Source organism: Ranitomeya imitator, chromosome 3 (genome assembly GCF_032444005.1).
Source record: "Ranitomeya imitator isolate aRanImi1 chromosome 3, aRanImi1.pri, whole genome shotgun sequence".
Taxonomy (NCBI): Eukaryota; Metazoa; Chordata; class Amphibia; order Anura; family Dendrobatidae; genus Ranitomeya; species Ranitomeya imitator.
Window position 1 is genome coordinate 322,489,995 of NC_091284.1, and position 14,237 is coordinate 322,504,231.

The 14,237-nt window shown below is 44.9% G+C and overlaps 1 protein-coding gene across 2 annotated transcripts in view; it reads left to right on the top strand.

Moving 5' to 3' along the window:
* Positions 1-14,237, top strand: part of ZCCHC17 (zinc finger CCHC-type containing 17) — a 95,077-nt gene that overhangs the window by 53,911 nt on the left and 26,929 nt on the right. For both annotated transcript variants that reach the window (XM_069756668.1, XM_069756669.1), the window contains exons 3-4: positions 5,224-5,281; positions 5,378-5,478. In XM_069756668.1, coding sequence (XP_069612769.1) covers positions 5,224-5,281; positions 5,378-5,478 — 159 coding nt within the window. The remainder of the gene's footprint in view (positions 1-5,223; positions 5,282-5,377; positions 5,479-14,237) is intronic.

Here is a 14,237-nt window from a genome sequence, read left to right on the forward strand (position 1 = left end):
GAATACAGACTTAGATGGAATGGCCGGCAGGCGTCACATTGCGTTTGCAGAGCCCCTAATGTACCTAAACAGTAGAAACCCCCCACAAATGATCCCATATTGGAAACTAGACCCCCCCACAAACTTATCTAGATGTGTTGTGAGAACTTTGAGCCCCCAAGTGTTTCTCTACAGTTTATAACGCAGAGCCGTGAAAATAAAAAATCTTTTTTTTCCCACAAAAATTATTTTTTAGCCCCCAGTTTTGTATTTTCCCAAGGGTAACAGGAGAAATTGGACCCCAAAAGTTGTTGTCCAATTTGTCCTGAGTATGCTGATACCCCATATGTTGGGGTAAACTCCTGTTTGGACACACGGGAGAGCTCGGAAGGGAAGGAGCACTGTTTTACTTTTTCAACGCAGAATTGGCTGGAATTGAGATCGGACGCCATGTCGCGTTTGGAGAGCCCCTGATGTGTCTAAACAGTGGAAACCCCCCAATTATAACTGAAACCCTAATCCAAACACACCCCTAACCCTAATTCCAACGGTAACCCTAACCACACCTCTAACCCAGACACACCCCTAACCCTAATCCCAACCCTATTCCCAACCGCAAATGTAATCCAAACCCCAACCCTAACTGTGGCCTTAACCCTAACTGTAGCCTTAACACTAGCCCTTACCATAACCCTACCCCTAACCCTAGCCCTAACCCTAATGGGAAAATAAATACATTTTTTTAATTTTTTTATTTTTCCCTAACGGGGTGATGAAGGGGGGTTTGATTTACTTTTATAGCGGGTTTTTTAGTGGATTTTTATGATTGGCAGCCGTCACACACTGAAAGACGCTTTTTATTGCAAAAAATATTTTTTGCGTTACCACATTTTGAGAGCTATAATTTTTCCATATTTGAATCCACAGAATCATGTGAGGTCTTGTTTTTTGCGGGACGAGTTGACGTTTTTATTGGTAACATTTTCGGGCACATGACATTTTTTGATCGCTTTTTATTCCGATTTTTGTGAGTCAGAATTACCAAAAAACAGCTATTCATGAATTTTTTTGGGGGGGAGGCGTTTATACCGTTCCGCGTTTGGTAAAATTGATAAAGCAGTTTTATTCTTTGGGTCAGTACGATTACAGCGACACCTCATTTATATCATTTTTTTATGTTTTGGCGCTTTTATACGATAAAAACTATTTTATAGAAAAAATAATTATTTTTGCATCGCTTTATTCTGAGGACTATAACTTTTTTATTTTTTGCTGATGTTGCTGTATGGTGGCTCGTTTTTTGCGGGACAAGATGACGCTTTCAGCGGTACCATGGTTATTTATATCCGTCTTTTTGATCACTTGTTATTCCACTTTTTGTTCGGTGGTATGATAATAAAGCTTTGTTTTTTGTCTCGTGTTTTTTTTTTTTACGGTGTTTACTGAAGGGGTTAACTAGTGGGACAGTTTTATAGGTCGGGTCGTTACGGACGCGGCGATACTAAATATGTGTACTTTTATTGTTTTGGTTTTTTTAGATAAAGAAATGTATTTATGGGAATAATATACAGGTCCTTCTCAAAAAATTAGCATATAGTGTTAAATTTCATTATTTACCATAATGTAATGATTACAATTAAACTTTCATATATTATAGATTCATTATCCACCAACTGAAATTTGTCAGGTCTTTTATTGTTTTAATACTGATGATTTTGGCATACAACTCCTGATAACCCAAAAAACCTGTCTCAATAAATTAGCATATTTCACCCATCCAATCAAATAAAAGTGTTTTTTAATAACAAACAAAAGAACCATCAAATAATAATGTTCAGTTATGCACTCAATACTTGGTCGGGAATCCTTTGGCAGAAATGACTGCTTCAATGCGGCGTGGCATGGAGGCAATCAGCCTGTGACACTGCTGAGATGTTATGGAGGCCCAGGATGCTTCAATAGCGGCCTTAAGCTCATCCAGAGTGTTGGGTCTTGCGTCTCTCAACTTTCTCTTCACAATATCCCACAGATTCTCTATGGGGTTCAGGTCAGGAGAGTTGGCAGGCCAATTGAGCACAGTAATACCATGGTCAGTAAACCATTTACCAGTGGTTTTGGCACTGTGAGCAGGTGCCAGGTCGTGCTGAAAAATGAAATCTTCATCTCCATAAAGCATTTCAGCCGATGGAAGCATGAAGTGCTCCAAAATCTCCTGATAGCTAGCTGCATTGACCCTGCCCTTGATGAAACACAGTGGACCAACACCAGCAGCTGACATGGCACCCCACACCATCACTGACTGTGGGTACTTGACACTGGACTTCAGGCATTTTGGCATTTCCTTCTCCCCAGTCTTCCTCCAGACTCTGGCACCTTGATTTCCGAATGACATGCAAAATTTGCTTTCATCAGAAAAAAGTACTTGGGACCACTTAGCAACAGTCCAGTGCTGCTTCTCTGTAGCTCAAAAGTGGCTTTACCTGGGGAATGCGGCACCTGTAGCCCATTTCCTGCTCACGCCTGTGCACGGTGGCTCTGGATGTTTCCACACCAGACTCAGTCCACTGCTTCCTCAGGTTCCCCAAGGTCTGGAATCGGTCCTTCTCCACAATCTTCCTCAGGGTCCGGTCTCCTCTTCTCGTTGTACAGCGTTTTCTGCCACATTGTTTCCTTCCAACAGACTTACCATTGAGGTGCCTTGATACAGCACTCTGGGAACAGCCTATTTGTTGAGAAATTTCTTTCTGGGTCTTACCCTCTTGCTTGAGGGTGTCAATGATGGCCTTCTTGACATCTGTCAGGTCGCTAGTCTTAAGGTACCGTCACACATAGCGACGCTGCAGCGATACCGACAACGATCCGGATCGCTGCAGCGTCGCTGTTTGGTCGCTGGAGAGCTGTCACACAGACAGCTCTCCAGCGACCAACGATCCCGAGGTCCCCGGTAACCAGGGTAGACATCGGGTAACTAAGCGCAGGGCCGCGCTTAGTAACCCGATGTTTACCCTGGTTACCATCCTAAAAAGTAAAAAAACAAACGCTACATACTTACCTTCCGCTGTCTGTCCTCGGCGCTCTGCTTCTCTGGTCTGGCTGTGAGCGCCGGGCAGCCAGAAAGCAGAGCGGTGACGTCACCGCTCTGCTTTCCGGCTGACCGACGCTCACAGCCAGAGCAGGAGGAGTGCAGAGCACAGCGCTGGAGGACAGAGAGCGGTAGGTAAGTATGTAGTGTTTGTTTTTTTACTTTTAGGATGGTAACCAGGGTAAACATCGGGTTACTAAGCGCGGCCCTGCGCTTAGTTACCCGATGTTTACCCTGGTTACCAGCAAAGACATCGCTGAATCGGTGTCACACACGCCGATTCAGCGATGTCTACGGGGAGTCCAGCGACGAAATAAAGTTCTGGATTTCTTCCCCGACCAGCGATCTCCCAGCAGGGGCCTGATCGCTGCTGCCTGTCACACTGGACGATATCGCTAGCGAGGACCCTGCAACGTCACGGATCGCTAGCGATATCGTCTAGTGTGACAGTACCTTTACCCATGATGGGGGTTTTGAGTAATGAACCAGGCAGGGAGTTTATAAAAGCCTCAGGTATCTTTTGCATGTGTTTAGAGTTAATTAGTTGATTCAGAAGATTAGGGTAATAGGTCGTTTAGAGATCCTTTTCTTGATATGCTAATTTATTGAGACAGGTTTTTTGGGTTATCAGGAGTTGTATGCCAAAATCATCAGTATTAAAACAATAAAAGACCTGACAAATTTCAGTTGGTGGATAATGAATCTATAATATATGAAAGTTTAATTGTAATCATTACATTATGGTCAATAATGAAATTTAACACTATATGCTAATTTTTTGAGAAGGACCTGTATATATATTTTTTTCATTATTTAGGATTTTTTTTTTTTTTTTTTTTACACACTTGTAAAAAAATGTTTTAACTTTTTTACTTTGTCCCAGGGGGGGGACAATACAGATCGGTGATCTGCCAGTTTGCACAGCACTCTGTCAGATCACCGATCTGTCTCAGAGCGCTGCAGCGTTACCAAGTGCCTGCTCTGAGCAGGCACTTGGTAAGGCACCTCCCTCCCTGCAGGACCCGGATCCGCGGCCATCTTGGATCCGGGACTTGCTGCAGGGAGGAAGGTAGGAGACCCCCGGAGCAACGCGAACACATCGCGTTGCTGCGGGGGTCTCAGGGAAGCTCGCAGGGAGCCCCCTCCCTGCGCGATGCTTCCCTGCACCGCCGGCACATCGCGATCATGTTTGATTGCGATGTGCCGGTGGCGGTCCGTGACCGCTCCTGGCACATTGTGCCAGATGTCAGCTGCAATAAGCAGCTGACACCCGGCCGAGATCGGCCGCGCTCCCCCCGTGAGCGCGGCCGATCACCTATGACGTACTATTCCGTCCTTGGGAAGTAGGGCCCACCCAACATGGACGGAATAGTACGTCTAATGGCAGAAAGGGGTTAATACACACCTCGGGGCCTGCCGGGTCTCCTAATACACACCTCGGGGGCTGCCGGGTCTATTAATACACACCTCGGGGGCTGCCGGGTCTATTAATACACACCTCCGCGGCTGCTGGGTCTATTAATACACACCTCGGGGCCTGCCGGGTCTCCTAATACACACCTCGGGGGCTGCTGGGTCTATTAATACACACCTCTGGGGCTGCTGCGTCTATTAATACACATTTCGGGGGCTGCTGGGTCTATTCATACTCACCTCGGGGGCTGCCGGGTCTATTAATACACACCTCTGGGGCTGCTGCGTCTATTAATACACATTTCGGGGGCTGCCGGGTCTATTAATACACACCTCTGGGGCTGCCGGGTCTATTAATACACACATTGGGGGCTGCCGGGTCTATTAATGCACACCTCGGGGGCTGCCGGGTCTATTAATACACACCTCGGGGGCTGCCGGGTCTATTAATACACACCTCTGGGGCTGCAGATGGTATTGTATATCTAGCGACGGATTCAATCTCCTACTGTATGCAATAATGTATATTGATGTAGTTCAGGGCATCACTTTAAATTGTATTAATGGCATACAATACATACCTCGACTCCAACTGGATTACATTGATAAAGGTGCTGTATGCATTAGGTAGTGGATATAATATACACTAGTAAATATGAGAGGCCATTTGTCGTGTATTACTTTTGTGACATATGGTGCTATAATATATTCTGTAATTTACGGTGCCAATTTCTGATTATAATCCACAGGTTGCAAATGTGACTGACTATGGGGCATTTATTAAAATACCAGGTAGCAGAAAGCAAGGTAAGAAAGGAGTCGCCAGCTCTTACCCTTTTCTTAACCTGTTGAAAGGTTAAAAACCCTGGATGTTTATCAGATAATTTTTTTTCAACTTGACAGGTCTTGTTCACAGAACACATATGTCATCTGCCCATGTTGAGTGTCCCTCTAAAGTAGTAGACGTTGGAGAGAAAGTGTGGGTGAAAGTCATTGGCCGTGAGGTACAACACTAAAGTTTGTTTTTAAATTGTACAACTTCTGATTCTGTATGGACAGGGTGCGTTTACTATACACTGCAGCTGCCTCTATGGACAATATGCATACATGGACCTCTAAGTACACAGTTTATTCTCTTCTTCGTTAACAGAAATCCTCTTTTAGTGTTTCTGGGACCAAACTTTAAAAGAATGAGCACTAAATATAAATAAAACACCAAAATAAATAGTCTACTTACATAGACATGTCAGGAGAGTAGAGCGGTAGAGTCTCTGAGCTCAAACCCCTGATTCCATTAAGTATGAAGTGCATTTTAAATCCATGGTTATGAAGGTAGGGTGTATCGAAAAATGGGATCTAAAGGTACCGTTACACTTAACGATTTACCAACGATCACGACCAGCGATACGACCTGGCCGTGATCGTTGGTAAGTCGTTGTGTGGTCGCTGGAGAGCTGTCACACAGACAGCTCTCCAGCGACCAACGATGCCGAAGTCCCCGGGTAACCAGGGTAAACATCGGGTTACTAAGCGCAGGGCCGTGCTTAGTAACCCGATGTTTACCCTGGTTACCATTGTAAAAGTAAAAAAAAAAAACACTACATACTTACATTCCTGTCGCGTCCCCCAGCGTCAGCTTCCCTGCACTGTGTAAGCGCCGGCCGGAAAGCAGAGCGGTGACGTCACCGCTGTGCTCTGCTTTACGGCCGGCTGGCGCTGACACTGGGGGACGCAGGGAAGCTGACGCTGAGGAACGTGACAGGAATGTAAGTATGTAGTGTTTTTTTTTTTTTTTTTTTACTTTTACAATGGTAACCAGGGTAAACATCGGGTTACTAAGCGCGGCCCTGCGCTTAGTAACCCGATATTTACCCTGGTTACCAGTGAACACATCGCTGGATCGCACATGCCGATTCAGCGATGTCAGGGGGTGATCCAGCGACGAAATAAAGTTCTGGACTTTCAGCAACGACCAGCGATGTCACAGCAGGATCCTGATCGCTGCTGCGTGTCAAACACAACGATATCGCTATCCAGGACGCTGCAACGTCACGGATCGCTGTCGTTATCGTTCTAAAGTCACTAAATGTGACGGTACCTTAAGACATGTAGGATGATCAGTTTGGGCTCAATGTAATCTTAAATAGAAACTAAACCTTTTTGATAAAAATGTATACATTTTTTTGTTCGTCTACTAATTCCTAGCAGATAGTTAGGGATCCAGGTCCTGAGACCTTCCACTGATCGCTTATGATGTGCATAGCTTAGGGGACTGAAGCGCACAGCTCCTGCTTGAGCGTATACACAGAATGGAGTACGGATACAATAGAAAGCATAGGCTTTCTACTGAATCCATAGGCTGTGTGCACACGTTGCATTTTTGTCTCCATTTTTCTGCTCACTATGGTCACAAAACCTAAAGTGTTCCCTGATGCCAGGACAGTGAATGAGGATCCTGAAGTCTCGGGCACATGTTGCTTATTTTTTCCTTGCAGATTTGCAGAAGTTATGAATTTGTACCATGTCAATTTTTTTCAGGGATTTGCTGCAGATTTCAGCCATACTAATGAGTGGTGAAAAATCAGCACCAAAAACACTTCTAGAAACGCACCTAATTTTTACTGTCGAGATGCAGAAATAGTGCTGAAATGTCTGCACCAAATACTTAATGTGTGCACATACCCATTCTCCGTTGTGTGCACCCAAGAGCTACCTGAATAAACGGAGTCACCGTTTGAGTAAATGTGATGAGCTGCAGTACATTGCCGCTTAGGCTTCTTTCACACTTGCGTCGTCTGGCGGCCGTCACAATGCGTCGGTGCGACGTATCTACGGATGCGTCAAAAATAGTGAAAAACAGATGCAAAGCATCCAGTATTTCGATGGATCTGCTAGACGGTTCCGTCGAAAAACTGGATCCGTTGCATCCATCTTGTCCGGTTTTACCATCCGTTTTTTTGACAGATCCGTTTTCCATGCCTAAAAATGGGAGTTTCCCAAAAGCGATTGGCTACTGGAAAATAGGGAAACCTATACATTGACTGTTTTTACTCCCCATCTTTGACAGGGTTTAGAGAAAGTGGCAGAGATGGAAGGAGTGCTTGTGAAGATTGCGACCATGTTTTGATGTTATTTTTGAGACCAATAGGCTGGCAATAATAGAGAAGGAGGCAGCAGCAAGACTGAGGATTCTTCAACAGCGACGTCGCCGGCGCCGCCTATGGATACATCCCATAAACGCCCAGCGAATGACCCGGGGAGTGTATTCAACTCTCTACATGGAGTTGCGGAGAACCCGGATAAATTCTTCAATTATGTTCGAATGAGACAGGAACTCTTTGGTGTTTTGTTGCAACTTGTTGGGGATGTCAGCGGAGCGGCTGATGGTGACACTGCGGTAAGCCTATTTTTATGTATTTTTTTTAATCATTGTTCATAGTTAATGCCATGTGCACATGTTGGTTTTTTTTTTGCAGCCGGTAAACCACATCAGCAGTGAACATGCTGCAGAAAATACTGCTCTGAAACACAGCGTTGCATTTTCTGCAGCATGTCAATTATTTTATTATTTGTGCCCATTCCACAGTGTTTAACACCTGCTCCATAATAGGAATGCACAGATGTAAAAATGCTGTTTTAAATGTGCACTAAAACAGAAAAAAAACTTCTGCAGTGCCGTTTAACAAAATGTAAAAAAAAAAAAAAATATTAAAGATATTATTATATTTGTGAAAATTGATTTAAAATGTAATGTTGGTGTTTGCATTTTTTTATATATTTTTTTTTCCCCACAGATTCCTTGCTACTGGGGAATCCCTAACATTACTGCATTACCAGTTTCACTTTGGAATCTCCACAATTTCAGGAATTGTTAAAGTGACCTGCCGCGCACTCTGGGATACTTTGCATCAGGAATACATTCCGAATCCGACTATGGACATCTGGCTGCACAGTGCTGAACATTTTGAGAAACTGTGCCATTTCCCAAATTGCTTGGGTGCTGTAGATGGCAAACATATACAGATTTCAAAACCTGCAGGATCTGGCTCCGTGTACTATAACTACAAAAAGTACTTTTCGATAGTACTTATGGCCATAGCAGATGCCAATTGCAAGTTTATTGCTGTGGACATTGGAGCCTGTGGCCGCTCTAACGACTCACAAGTCTTCAAAACTTCTCTGATGTGGCGTCGTCTATATGGAGACACCTATGATTTCCCACCACCAAGACCACTCCCGGGAACATCTGGCCCACCTATGCCATTTGTCTGTGTTGGTGATGAGGCATTCCAGCTGTCACCACACCTACTGAAACCTTATGCAAGCAGTGGATTGACCCGAACAAAACGAGTGTTTAACTACCGTTTAACTAGAGCCAGACGAGTGGTGGAGTGCGCGTTAGGCATTTTAACCGCAAAGTGGCGAGTGCTGCTAACCGCCAAAAAACTACAGACAGAGACTGTGGATGAGGTGGTCAAGGTCTTTGTGGTGCTGCACAATTAAGTGATTTCCCAGGAGCCAGTTTCCATGGATGAAGAGGATGCTCAGACAACCTTGTTGTCAAGATGACATAGTTTGAGATGTTTCTTTGATGTCTCTGTCAATAATGTTTCTGTATGAAGTGTTATGATTTTATTGACACCAAGTTTTATTACTTAGTTCCCTAAAGTTTGGTATGTTTTATAATAAACCAAACATGTTATACCTTGTCAACGTGTGTTATGTTTTTGTACCTTTTGTTTCTTATCATACTTAAATGAAGACACTTAACAATAAAATTGTTTTTCAACAAAGCCATATTTTATTTAAAAAATTTTAATGAAATAATTTTTTTAACCTTTTTTGGTTAAACATTTTTTTTTTTTTTTTTTAAATAAAACCCTTTTTGGGTTCACCAATTTTTTTTTTCAAAATTTTTATTACACAAACATAAAAGTTTACAAATCTGTAAATTGTGGGGTGGAGATACTAACGGAGAGGCTGGAAGGTTGGACCACGTCGATAGAGGGGGAAAGCCTACTGGGTTGGGGTTGATCTGTAGTGGAAGGGGGGGAAAAATCATGAGGCTGGGCAGGGAGGTCAGGTTGGACAGGGGGTGGTGTTGGGGTAGGCGGAATACTAAATGGGAAAGGAAAATTTGACAGGGAAGGAAACAGTGGGGAGGACTTTCGGAATTGGGCCTGGGTTGGGAATTGGGACTGGGTTGGAAATTGGGCCTGGGTTGGAAAACGACAAGTAGTTTGGAAATGGTTGTTAGGAGAGACAGTGGCTGTGTGGGGAGGTGTGGCAGTTGGAGGGGCTTGGGTGATGGCCTGCACTAGAGCAGCTTGGCAGCCTTGCATTACATGCATCTGCTGGTCAAGAGATAGCTTTTCCATGCTCCTGAGCATTGATTGATTGGAAAAAAAAAAAAAAAGGTTGGAGATTCCCTTGCATCTGAATGCAGCCTATCCAAGCGACTGCTGAGTTCACTGATGCTTTGTTTCACCATGCTGAACTCAGCAGTCACTTGCTCTCCCAAAAGTTTGAAAGAGCTGTGGAAGGCTGCATTCAGATGCAAGAACTCAGGAGCATAATTCCTTTCCTGACCCCTCTGTCGCTGCCGCCCTGAACCTAATGGTGTTCTAGAGGTGGCAGGATCAGAGGGGTGGGGTAAAGGGAACGCTAACTCGTCACCAGCAGCTTCATGTAACGAAGGTGGCAATGATGCTCCAGCGCTGGCGGATGTTGATGTGGATGGGGCAGAGGTACCGGAAGTAAGGGAAGGGCCAGACGATGGGTCAGAGGGGTGGGGTCTACCAACGTGGCCCACGGTGGCGGACTCCTGTGGGATCGCTCCAGAGGGGTCCAAGGTAGATGCAGGCTCCCGAGTGCTGCAGAAGGTGCTGTGAAATAATAGAAAAAAAACAATTAATATATTGATAGAAAAAAGCCCTGCCTAAAACAAAAAAAAAGGTTAGACAGGAAAACATGGTGAATTATTCAATGGGCTGTTGAATATTTACCTTCTCAACATCGTTTCCCGGAAGAAGGACAGGGCATGGCTGTATTTATATTGTGTCCTACATCCTCTTGAGCATCTCCATGTTAAACTCCCTCTTGAAGCGATCCCTGAGTGACCGCCACCGCTTCCTAACCCTTTCACCTGTAAAGAGAAGAATGAAATAAAATTAGTTGAGTGCAACACATTCCGTCCTGCTCCAGAAATTACTGAAATGTGACTACTTACGTTCTCGAGTCTGCTGCCTTGGATCAAGATCCTCCTAGTTGGCCACAATGTTCTCGCATATTTCCTCCCAGAGCCGACGGGTCACAAACTGATCTGCATGCCTGCGGTTAGCCATGTTCCACAGCGGCTCCCGCGTGCGGACCTTCTTGATGAGGCGGTCCACATCGAGTCCGACGTCATCACCATCTGAGTCTGGAGCACGCTGTGAAGACTGTGAAAAGAGGAAAAAAAAATTTAGTACACTGAAACACAAAACTACCAAGAGAAAAAAGAAAAAAAAAAACAACTCACTGCTGGCTAACCGCTGTGGCAATTACGACACCGACTCTGGGAGCGTCTGGGAGGACCTTCATGACGTTGACCAGAATGTGGAGCAGACTAAAAAAAAGGAAAAAGAATTATGTTGGATGTAGGCATATGTTGTATGTGTACTGTGATGTATGATGATCTGTTTTGTATGTGTTGGGTGCACTGTGATGTGTGAAGCAACTGTTTCGGCACAACTTGCAGTCTGCGCCAGCTCCTTGCGTTTCTCCACCCATCTCATCTCCTTCTGAGAGGCCCTTGGCTGCTTCAGCTTCCTGTGAAAACATGATTAATGTATATAGTGTTTAACAGAAATGTTAAGAAGAACACCAAAAACTAAACAATTTTTAAATTACCTCACTACACAGACGCTGTGGAGGAGGGCTCGCAGAAGAAGACTTTTTTTTTTTTTTTTTTGCTCAGTGCTCCCTGGTGTACCTGTAAGCATAAAGACTCTTCTAAGCTACTATACAAATTGAATTAGGAGCTCGAGCTTTGTGGTCTTTAATACTTACTTACATCAGGAAAGTGGCTTGATGGCACGGTGGTCCCTACTGGCTGAGTGGTCCCTGATGGATCTGTAAGTATAAAGAATTTATACTTCGACCCACAGACCCCTCAAACTAGCTAATGTAAAAGATTTAACCCCTTCACCCCCGGAGCTTTTTCCACTTTTTCATTTTCGTTTTTTGCTCCCCTCCTTCCCAGAGCCATAACTTTTTTATTTTTCCGTCAATATGGCCATGTGAGGGCTTATTTTTTGCGGGACGAGATGTACTTTTGAACGATACCATTGGTTTTACCATGCCATGTAACAGAAAACGGGAACAAAATACCAAGTGTGATGAAATTGCAAAAAAAGTGCAATCTCACGCTTGTTTTTTGTTTGGCTTTTTTGCTAGGTTCACCAAATGCTAAAACTAATCTGCCATTATGATTTTCCAGGTCACTACGAGTTTATAGACACCTAACATGTCTAGGTTACTTTTTATCTAAGTGGTGAAAATAAATTCCAAAGTTTGCTAAAAATAAATAAATAAATAAATTGCGCGATTTTCCGATACCCGTAGCGTCTCCAATTTTCGTGATCTGGGGTCAGGTCAGGGCTTATTTTTTGCGTGCCGAGGTGGCGTTTTTAATGATACCATTTTGGTGTAGATACGTTCTTTTGATCGCCCGTTATTGCATTTTAATGCAATGTCGCGGCGACCAAAAAAACGTAATTTTGGCGTTTTGATTTTTTTTCTCGCTACGCCATTTAGCGGTCAGGTTAATCCTTTGTTTTTATTGATAGATCGGGCGATTCTGAACGCGGCGATACCAAATATGTGTATGTTTGATTTTTTTTTAATTGTTTTATTTTGATTGGGGCAAAAGGGGGGGATTTGAACTTTTATATATATATATTTTTTTTTTTGTATTTTTAATCACCTTTTTTAGTTAATTTTGGCATGCTTCAATAGCCTCCATAGGAGGCTAGAAGCATGCACTACACGATCGCCTCTGCTACATAGAGGTGAAGTGCAGATCACCTCTATGTAGCAGAAATGCAGGTGTACTTTGAACGCCGACCACAGGGTGGCGCTCAAAACAATCGGCCATCAACAACCATAAAGGTCTCAATGAGACCTCTGGTTGTTATGGCAATGCACTGCTGACCCCCGATCATGTGACAGGGGTCAGCAATGCGAGCACTTCCGGCCGTGCCACTGGGAGCGCTAGTTAAATGCCGCTGTCAGCGCTTGACGACGGCATTTAACTAGTTAATGGGCGCGGGCGGATCGCGATTCTGCTCGCGCTCATTGCGTGCACATGTCAGCTGTACAAAACAGCTGACATGTCGCGGCTTTGAGGTGGGCTCACCACCGGAGCCCACCTCAAAGCAGGGGATCTGCCAGCTGACGTACTATTCTGTCAGCTGGAATGTTGTATTTAACCCATTTTTTATGTCATTCTTCACTTTACAGCTGAAAGGGTTATGAAGCGGTGGCGGTCACTCAGGGATCGCTTCAAGAGGGAGTTTAACAAGGAGATGCAAGCCCCGAGTGGCTCAAGAGGATGCCGGTCTCAATACAAATATAGCCGCACCCTCTCATTCCTCCGGGCAACGATGCTGAGAAGAAGGTAAATATTCAACAGCCCATTGAATAATTCACCATGTTTACCTGTCTAACTTTTTGGTTTCAGGCAGGGCTTTTTCCTATCAGTATATTAATAGTTTTTTTTCCTATTTCACAGCACCTTCTGTAGCCATCGGGAACCTGCATCTACCTTGGACCCCTCTGGAGCGAACTCTCAGGAGTCCGCCACCGTGGGCCACATCGTTAGACCCCACCCCTCTGACCCCTCGTCTGGCCCTTCCGGTACCTCTGCCCCATCCACTTTCTCTGCCCCATCCACTTCACCTGCCGCCAGCGCTGGAGCATCATTGCAGCCTTCGTTACTTGAAGCTGCTGGTGAAGAGTTAGCGTTCCCTTTACCCCACCCCTCTGATCCTGCCACCTCTAGACCACTATTAGGTTCGTGGGCAGCGACTGAGGGGTCCGGAAAGGAGCTATGCTCCTGAGTTCTTGCATCTGAATGCATCCTTCCAGAGGTCTTTCAAACTTTTCGGAGAGCAAGTGGCTGCTGGGTTCAACATGGTGCAAACACGCATCAGTGAACACCGCAGTCGCTTGGATAGGCTGCATTCAGATGCAAGGGATTCTCCAAACAACCTGCTTTTCCAATCAATGCTCAGGAGCATGGAAAAGCTGACTCTTGACCAGCAGATGCAGGTAATGCAAGGCTGTCATGCTGCTCTAGTGCATGTCATCACCCAAGCCCCTCCAACTGCCACACCTCTCCACACAGCCACTGTCTCTCCTACCATCCTTTTCCAAGCCACTTGCCGTTTCAGAAACCCAGGCCCAATTCCCAACCCAGGCCCAATTCCCAACCCAGACCCAAATCCCAACCCAGGCCCAATATCAAACGTCCTCCCCAGCGTTTTCTTCCCTGTCAAACTTTCCTTCCCCGTTTACTTTGCCACCTACACCAACACCACCCCCTGTCCAACCAGACCTCCCTGCTCAGCCTCATGTTTTTGCCCCCCCTTCCACTTCACGTCAACCCCAACCCAGTAGGCTTCCCCCCCATCGACGTGGTCCAACCTTCCAGCCCCTCCAGTAGTATCTCCACCCCACATTTTACAGAGTTATACAAATTTTAAATGTTTTTTGTCTAAAA